General features: G+C 33.2%; 1 protein-coding gene across 1 annotated transcript; it reads right to left on the bottom strand.

Annotated features, from left to right (window-relative positions):
• LOC109356180 (heavy metal-associated isoprenylated plant protein 3-like) lies at positions 6,853 to 9,324 on the bottom strand. The gene is made up of 5 exons (XM_019599516.1): positions 9,316 to 9,324; positions 8,946 to 9,042; positions 8,540 to 8,736; positions 8,270 to 8,354; positions 6,853 to 7,262 (listed from the first exon to the last, which is right to left on the bottom strand). The coding sequence occupies exons 1-5, from the start codon at positions 9,322 to 9,324 to the stop codon at positions 6,853 to 6,855; spliced, it is 798 nt and encodes a 265-aa protein (XP_019455061.1).

The following is a 9,747-nucleotide window of genomic DNA, read 5'->3' as shown; positions in this document are numbered from 1 at the left end:
CCAAAATGCAGGTGGTGAATAATCGTCTTTGTTACCCGCTTTGGGGGAAGCATGATTGCGATTAGGACTTTGTGCCTTCTCTTGGTCGGTCTGGGGGCATCCTCAGTATCTGGAATGCTTCGAAATTCCAGAAGACTAGTGTTGTTCATGGGTCCGGTTTTTTGGCAGTTCTAGGTAAGTGGAGTCAGAGTCTTGATGTTTATTGCATTGTTAATGTTTACTCGCCTTGTGTGTTGTCTCTGAAGTTGAAATTATGGGAGGATTTGGTGAAGCTCAAAAGTGATATTGGGGTTGCTATCTGGTGTGTCATGGGGGATTTTAATGCTATCAGGCACAGTTCTGAACATGTGGGGTTAGCTGTGGATGAGGGGAATAGGGAATCAGTGTTGTTTAATTCTTGGATTATTGATATGGAGGTTGTTGATCTTCCGTTGATTGGTAGGAGTTTCACTTGGTACAAAGCTGGGGGGAGTTGTATGAGTCGGCTAGATCGTATTATGGTCTCTGCTCAGTGGTTTGTTAATTGGCCCGAAGCTTCTCAATGGTCGTTGCCTAGATCCTTCTTGGATCACTGTCCAGTCTTGTTGAAGTATCATTCAGTTGTTCTTGGTCCTATTCCCTTCAAGTTTAATAATTTTTGGGTTAAGCATAAGGATTTTAAGGAGGTTGTTTCTAATGCTTGGAACAATATGGTGGTTCAGGGGTGGTCTGCTTTTGTGGTTAAAGAAAAGTTGCGTAAATTAAAGTATGAGTTGAAGCTGTGGAGTAGAGATGTTTTTGGATCTCTGGATCAGAAGTTGTCCGTCATCAGTAAGGAAGTGTCGACTATTGACCTGAAGGGGGAGGAGTCTAGTCTTCCTCTTGAGAAGGTATCCTTGAGGCAGTCCCTTATTGAGGATTGGTGGAAATTCTCGGAGATGAAAGATAGTTTAATTTTCCAGAAATCTAAAAGTCGTTGGCTGAAGCAAGGTGATGCTAATACAAAGTTTTTCCACGCTTGTATCAAAAGCAGGAGGAGTAGGAATCAAATCCTTGGTTTATCTTTTGATGGGCAATGGTGTGAAGAGGTGAAAATTATAGCGGAAAGGGTTACGAGTTATTTTCGTAATCAGTTTTCGGAATCCTCAATGAAGAGACCTAGGCTGGATGGTGTGGTCTTCAATGTGTTATCAGATGTCCAAAAAAATCGCCTTTGTGTTGAGTTTTCTGTGGATGAAATAAAGGCGGCGGTGTGGAGCTGTGCTAGAGATAAAAGTCCGGGTCCGGATGATTTTAACTTCTCCTTTTTTCAGGATTGCTGGGAGGTGATTAGTCAAGATGTTTGTAATTTTATCAAAGAGTTTCATAAGAATTCTAAGTTACCGTCTGGTTTGAATTCTTCCTTTATTACCTTAGTTCCTAAAATCCTCAATCCTAACAAAGTGCAAGATTTCCGTCCTATCTCCCTTGTTGGTTCATTATATAAAATTTTGGCGAAAGTCCTTGCCTGCAGATTAAAGGAGGTTATGGGGTCTCTTATTTCGCCTTCTCAATCAGCCTTTATTCAAAATCGGAGTATTCTGGATGCAATGGTGGTGGCTAATGAAGTCATCCACTCAGATAAGCGTGGTTCTGATGGGTATTTCCTTTTTAAGGTGGATTTTGAGAAGGCCTATGATTCGGTAAATTGGGACTTTTTGGACTATATGTTAGGGCGGTTTGGGTTCCCTATTCTTTGGCATGCTTGGATGAAATCTTGTTTGTCCTCTACTAAAATGTCTGTTTTGATTAATGGGTCTCCTGATAAGCAATTCTCGGTTTCAAAAGGAATTAGGCAGGGTGATCCGCTAGCTCCTTTTTTATTCCTTCTGGTTGCTGAAGGGTTCTCTGGTTTGATGAGGAGTGCTAAGGCTGTTGGCTGTTTTGAAGGTGTTTAGCTGGGCAACCAGGAAGTGGAAGTTTTGGATTTGCAGTTTGCTGATGATACTATTGTGGTTTGTAAGCCGAATGCGGAGAATATTTGGTGTCTTAAGAGTATTTTGAGGTGTTTTGAATTACCGTCTGGTCTTAAAGTGAATGCTCTCAAAAGCTTTCTGTTTTCTATTAATGTGGATGATTCGTTTTCGGTTGATGCTGCTTGTTTCTTGTCGTGTAACCGGGGTTCTCTTCCCTTTTCTTATTTGGGTATCCCGTTGGGGGCTAATCCGAAAAGGTTATCTTCGTGGTCCGGTTTATTGATATTTTTAAAAATAGACTTAGTTCTTGGAAGAATAAGTTTGTTTCTTTTGGGGGTAGGCTTGTTCTTCTTAATGCGGTGTTAGCAAATATTCCTATTTATCTTCTATCTCTATTTAAAGCTCCTAAAGTGGTTCTTATGATTTTGGCCAAGATTCAGAAAAAGTTTTTGTGGGGTAATAGTATAGGGGGTAGAGGGATTCATTGGGTTTCTTGGAGTGAGGTGTGTAAGCCTAAAAGTGTTGGGGGATTAGGGGTTAAGGATCTTGGTGTTTTTAATAAAGCTCTTTTGGGTAAGTGGAAGTGGAGGTTCCTTTCGGAACCCAATTCTTTGTGGGTGAGGGTGATGAAGTCTAAGTATGGGGTTTTTTTGTCTCATTCGGGTTCTGGGCTTGGGTCGGGTTGGTGGAAGTCTATTAGTTGTCTAGGTGGGGTGGAGGGAGTGGGTGTCCAGTGGTTTTCGTCTAACATTCTCAGAAGTCTAGGTGATGGGTCTCAATCAAGATTTTGGTTGGATATTTGGTGTGGTATGAGTAGATTCTGTGATTCTTTTAGGAGATTGTCTTTGGTGGCTCTGGATGTCAACTGTTATGTTTGTGATTGCGGTTTTTGGGATGCAGGGAATTGGGTGTGGTCCTTGAAGTGGAGGAGAAAATTATTTGTGTGGGAAGAAGCTCTTGAGAGGCAATTGTATGACCTTATTATGCCTTTTTCTTGTCAGCAGGGTAAAACGGATTCGTGGGGGTGGAGCTTATGTTCGTCAGGGGTGTACTCGGTGAGATCTGCTTATGAGGCTCAAATGCAGCATTCGGTGGCTGCTGTGGATTTGCTTGTGAAAAAAGTTTGGATTTCTTGTTTAGCTTCAAAAATCTCTTGCTTTGTCTGGAAGTTATTAAAAGGGAGAGTTGCTACTAGAAATGAGCTGCGTAGAAGATCTATTATGGTGGATGTGGATTGTTTGTTTTGTTGTAACTCTGAGGAAACTATTGATCATCTTTTTTTACTTTGTGAGTTCTCTTCAGCAGTGTGGAAAGGTTTTTATGATTGGATTGGGTTTAAAGTTGATCTTCCTAGGAATTGTGGTGATCTCCTTAAGCTTCATCTTAGTGTTTGGAAGAAGAAGAAAGGCTCTAATGTGTGGGGTATGTTGTGGTGTGCCGTGATATGGTCTCTCTGGTTGATGAGGAATGACTCTGTGTTTAATGGTAAGGAGTGTAGTTATTTGTCTATTCTTGAGTTGATTAAGCTTAGATCTTGGTTGTGGTATTCCTCTGCTTGTGATAATAGTTTAATCTCCTTCTCTTCGTGGATTATTGATCCTTTTACTGTATTGGTAACTACTGATTGTTTGTTGGGTTAGCACCCCTTGTGCTTTCTTAATGAATTTTCTTTCCTTTGCTGTGCAAAAAATGTATGTGCTTTTAGGTTGTTTAAAATCTTGAAATGAAAGCTTTATGTTAATACTAGTTACTCAACGGTAAGTTTTACAATTCCACTAACTAGAAATATATTTTTATATAATCAACAAAGCTTTATATGTTGGAGAATTTCTCCATCCGAAATTCATAGATTAAACGCGGAAGTCTTTATGATCATGGCTTTGTTCCCATAACCTAATGTTTATGCCCATACATAAACCCAAATGGAACAACCATGGTCCAGACCGAAGAAACTCAAATGAGTTCATGGTGAAGATGAAGAACATACCTTGTTGAGCCATTTCTGAAATCTCGAAGGTATGAGGGTGCGATGATCTTCCAGATGATAGAGCGTCGAATGGTTTTCCTTTGTTTCTCTCTAGAGGGGAATGAGAGAATTGCCTTAGTTCTTGAGAGTGCCTTATGGTGTGTTGTTGTGAGGAGCCCTATGTTATGTCCAAATGGATGAGTTGATAGTGTTATATATCCTTTTGGATGACACTATCCTTATCCTACCTTATTCTCCTCAACTTTACACCTGAAAACCTGTTACTCTACAAATGGGGACCATAACCCATAAAAGTAACCCCGTAGTGGTTACTACTTTAGTTGCAATAATTATGATTCAGTCCCTTCATCAAATCAGAAATTGCCTCAAGGTATCTACACTTATATTATTTCATGACACATATGTCCTTAGCCACCAAATTAATTACTGAAGATCATTTTTATATTTTGGCTAATTACATAATTGTCATAACACAATTATAGAATTATATTTGTGACTCATATATTGTCAGAAATTCTAACATTATGAAATTTTATATTCATCAATGTCGTTCAAGAAAACGATGTTGAATGAACATTATTAATTACGATATATGACATAATGAGGATATTCCCTCAATCTATGGATAAGAAATTAATTATTTTCGGAATATATGATTATTTTTTCTAATAAGTATCACTGACAGAAATTAAACTTCTAGCCTAACATAAGATCAGAAAGTAAAAGTTGAAACTCATTAAAGCTTATTTAATGTATGGCCAGATTTTAAATTCAAGTTAACAACTGAAAGTTGAAACTAATTAAGCTTACTTAATGCATTGCAAGATTTTAAGTTTTCTTAAGGACCGTTATCTAAATTGCTATGTTAAATTTTTTGGTATTCCAAAGTCCGAAAAGTAATACAATTATAATTGTTGATGATGTATCAATTACATTTTCTCATAGTTGTCAGCAATTATAATAAATAAAAGTACCTTAACCTGTTTTATGGTGTGGACTTGGAATATGATTTTTGAAGATCTTGGAAGTAATGTGAATTAAGGTTTGTGGAACTTTTTGACCTGTGTTACTTAATGACAGATAATGTTCATTGCCCTTCATTGGGTATGATAAATGGAAAAAATCTAACTCGCCTCCAGATAATGTTTATTATGGGAGCGAGAGTTATCCATTCTGAAAGAGATTAATTTCTTACCTAAAAAGTAAAGAATACTTTTAATAGCACCAAAAAGACTTTGTGAAACAATAGATATATTTCTTATTAGAGAGAATTCTTATTGAGTTATGCTTAGTTCTATTCTTATTCATAGGTCATGCTGATTTTAATTATTTAATTATCTTATTTTGAGTTGGTGTTTGTTTTTGCTCTGCAAAAAGAAATATATTAAGAGAGTACAAGGTGTACAAACCCAATACAAGAGGGAAGAAAACAGAAATTTTGTATAAAAAAAAATTAATTTTAAAGTTACAATGCTAATTTGAAAGAACTAAATATTTATAGAGTTTAATATATATGATTTACTCCTATTGAAAAATTTATACGGTTAATATATCATCCATTTTTCATTTATGTTACTTTTTTAATAATCAATGATAATTAGTATATAAATGATAATTAATATAGAACGTGTAGAAATACACTTATATTGTTAGTGCATATATAATAAATTTATATTTATAAAAGACAAACACAAAAACTAAAACCAAACACTTAAATGTGGAGGCAAAAAAACATGCTGATTTTAGTTAATGACTTTTTCTTTTTTTTTAAGTAGTAAGTTCATCCATCCTGGAATTTTTAATATAAGCTAACTACAAGGTCAAAAACTAACATAACTCAAAATGCAGCCACTAAATACTTGTGAAAAACACAAACATAAAATCAACTCAACCTACAGAGTAGATTAAAAACTCAAATACTTAACATGAAAATGGATCTTTACTTTTTTTCTTCATAAGTCATAAGTAAGAATATATTTTTTGGGTACTACTAAGGATATTTTTTTTACTTTTTTGGGTAAGGAATTAATCATTTTGGAGTTTGTGGTTGTCACTCCCAATAAGTGTCACTCCCAATAAGTGTCGCTCACAGGAATCGAACTCTCAACCTTAAGATGGTAATAATTTTTCACTAAAATAAATGTACTGGAAGTGACAATAACAGCTTCCGATGCATGTGGTGGTATGCATTATTCAACATAGAATTCATTGGGGAAAATGCATTCAACATAGAATGTGATGTACAAATAAAATTAACAACTTTCAAAGTTGGAGCCATTGAATGAGAGAAATGTAAATAAGCAATAAGAGTCTTAATACCACCACTAATTTTCTACCATGTAAGCACACTTTGATTGAGTTAACATATAACCATAGTTGATAAAATTAATAGGTATAAAATAAAATAAACACATACTTTATAAGTCATCTAAAAATAATTTATTTCAATATTAAACACATAAGCTAATAATTTATTCCACTCTTACAAGAATCAATATTCTTAACAATATCTCATTCTCAATCACACAGATCAATCATATATTAATATATAACTAAAAAAAATTAAAAAACAAAAAATAACATTTTGATTGATTCGAGATTGAAAATGAGATACTATTCGAAATAGACATTTCAACGGACAAGACAATTCGAAGAAAAACATTAAAAAAAAAGAAAGTTGACAAGATATGCAAATTCAATTACCATATAACTTTAAAAGTGAGTCAGAATGATTCACACCAGTTTCCTATAATACAAAACATAACAAACAAAAAATAACAATTACACACTCCATATTTATTTTTTAATCATCCAAACCTGATTCAATTTCTACAAAATAATTTGTTATGTACAGTTTTACAAATCGTGCATGTATATAAATAATTTTAATTTCTCAACTGAAAATTTCAGCAAAAGCTTCATGAGTCTTCTTCACATGACAGAACAAGCATTAGGGTTTTCATCACTAAACATTTGTGGATGAGGATAAATCTGAGGAAGCATAATAAATGGTAGTGGCTCAACCATGGAACCTTCATACCCATTATTATTATTATTTTGTGGATACATGAAATGACCATTATACCCACAATCATAACCATGGTGATCAATTTTGATAAATTCAGCTTCACCTTCCATTTCTCCTCTTCCATTTTCCTCTTCCTTGTTTTCTTTCTCTCCACTTTCTCCTCCTCCTTCTTTCTTTTCCTCTTTCTTAGGTTGAACCACCTCAACTTTACGCTTCATTTTCTTGTTCATGTATGATACTAATTCTTCAGCATTCATTGTTCCTTCAACTGTTACTGATTCTTTGTTTCCACCAAAGCTCGCAGATTCAACTCCTGCATAACGTTATCATCTAATTAATGATCCATTAATAAAACCAAGGATTCATAGACCATAGTTGAGAACAACAAGATTTTTTAATGTGTACTATACATGAATATGGTGTATAATCTAACTATTCTCATGAAATATTTATGTATGCTAGTATCAGGATATAAATTGTATCTTTTAGTCAATAAAATCATGACATATATCCTCTTTTTTTTGAAGTTTTTAGAAATATTTTTGTAAAAAATGATGTAAGATAATTTTAGTGGTAGAAAAAGATAAATTATCTACTAATATAAAGAGATAATTTATACTCGTAATTATTAACCTCTTAATAGTTTGTAAAAGCTAATTAATATTTTTAATTAAAGTTCACATATCAATAAAATTATTTAATTTCTTATTTTCATTTAATATTACACATTAATAAAAAATAGAATATAAAAAAATATGGACAAATAGATAGAAAAATAATAAATGATTCATAAAAAATATATAATATATTATGAAAAGGAGAAAATTTTCTACAATGTATCTTATAATACACAATACAACTACAACTTTGATACCACCTACATTACTAAAATAAATTTTAATAAAGCCAAAATTAAAATATACATGTAAAATGAATATTATTTTTATGAACTCTGAATGAATGAATAGATAGTTAGATACTTCCACTCTTCTAGAGTTAAGAGTAAACGTTTAAAAAATGTAATATAAAAGGTACAACCAAGTAACTACCACTATCAAGTTTAAAATGAAAAAGTTTATGAAGTTAATTCCCTTAGAAATTTAAATGAAATAAAATAAGTACCACAAAATAATTATAGAAGAACCATGATGTATTTTAACCAATTTCATGTTTTAACTTAATTGAAAATTTAGCTCAAAATTCAGTAAAATTTAACCTAGATCTTGAGTATAATCTCTTTGATTAAAATTAAACCCTATGATCTTCAGAATAGTTGAGAAATTAATTGAACATTTAGGTCAAACTAGGGTTATGACTAACCTTTGACCTTGAGGATAAGCTTATGAACTTTTTGAATGCAACCATCACAGACACAGTTCATGCCAGTCTTCAAAACCACCGTGATCTGAAACCACAACCACAAATTAATCCAAACTCCAAAAAAAATAACAATTCATGAGTTTATAACTCAATTGCAATGAAATATTCATTATATTTCATGATTGTAATAAGAGTTACACATCGAGTAGAATAGTAAACTCAATATGATATTTAAGTTATGTGTTTAGTCTCCTAACAGAATGCTGCTACCTTTTTTGGTTTATTCTCCTCTTCAGACTTCTTCTCCGGCGATTCTTCGGCGGCGGCATCTTCCTTCGGCGGTTGTGAAACGATTTCGATTTTCTTTCTGGTTTTCTTGGCCAGTTTATCTCGTAACATAGCCGAGTCCACTTTTCCGATAACGGTTAGTTCATTAGAAGACATATTAGCCTTTACGTCTTCCACACCTGTAACAAAACAACTTAATCATTTAGGGCTTTGTTTGTAAAATAAAAATTAGAGGCAAATATTGATATATTAATATTTTGTAGTCGGTAGGATTTGAATTTTCAACATCATCCTTATCACTACAGTTGTAAGCTTTCTGACCTTAGCACTTGACCACCTTATAACTTCGGAAAATACAAATCTTATTTAACAGATTTTTGAAAAATACCTTCGAAGTGACGAACGGCTTTTTCAATTCTCATTACACAACCCTCGCAGTGTAAGTCTAGCTTCAAAACAACATTTTTTTTATTCCCCCCTTCTTTCTGTAAAAAATTTAAGAATAAAAAACATGTTAACGAGAGAAATTGTAGTTGGATTTTACTATACTCATAGTTTAAAGCCATGAGTTGTGATTGCGGACACAATTGCGTTTACGACAATGGTAGGAAATAGGGTAGAGGAAAGCTATATTTGTAGTCATAATATTACTTCAGAGAGTTTTCATACTGTAATATTGTGGCCACAATTCTGACTCTGAAGTGCAATTTAAAACAATGATTTAAAGAAAAAGAAAAGTAGATGAAAGTAAAACTAACCTCTCCCATGGTGGTTTAAGATTAGGTTTTGTTGTTAACTTGAAGTTTGATGAATGAAATCTAAAAATGAAGCAATGGGATGTTTATATAGAGAGTGTGGAGTGGATTGCAACATGGAATGTGTTATGTAATGCATGAATGTGTATATAATATGTGAGGTGAAATTCATTTTTTAATATTAATTTTTAATTATAAATTAGTTACTATGTATTTGTTTTGGATAATATGAGGTAAAACATTAAGTTGCTCCATCAAGTTGATCAATATGGTTATCAACATTAAAAATAAATTAGTTTTTTACTTTATATGGTGCAACTATTTTTTTTGATAGGTCAAAGAAATATACATATTTTTAATTATTTGACTAATGAGTACGGTATATATGTATTTTTATACCATTCATCATTCATATATGTTACTTTTATTTAAGAT

The sequence above is a fragment of the Lupinus angustifolius genome, chromosome LG09, assembly GCF_001865875.1.
Source record: "Lupinus angustifolius cultivar Tanjil chromosome LG09, LupAngTanjil_v1.0, whole genome shotgun sequence".
NCBI lineage: Eukaryota > Viridiplantae > Streptophyta > Magnoliopsida > Fabales > Fabaceae > Lupinus > Lupinus angustifolius.
This window is presented reverse-complemented; position numbering and strand designations above follow the sequence as displayed.

Excerpts from the sequence above, each read along its gene's own strand:
- LOC109356180 (XM_019599516.1), bottom strand. Across the intron at positions 8,355-8,539 it reads AGGAGAATAAACCAAAAAAG|ATCACGGTGGTTTTGAAGAC; the intron begins GTAGCAGCATTC and ends TTGTGGTTTCAG. Across the intron at positions 7,263-8,269 it reads GCTTATCCTCAAGGTCAAAG|GAGTTGAATCTGCGAGCTTT; the intron begins GTTAGTCATAAC and ends AACGTTATGCAG.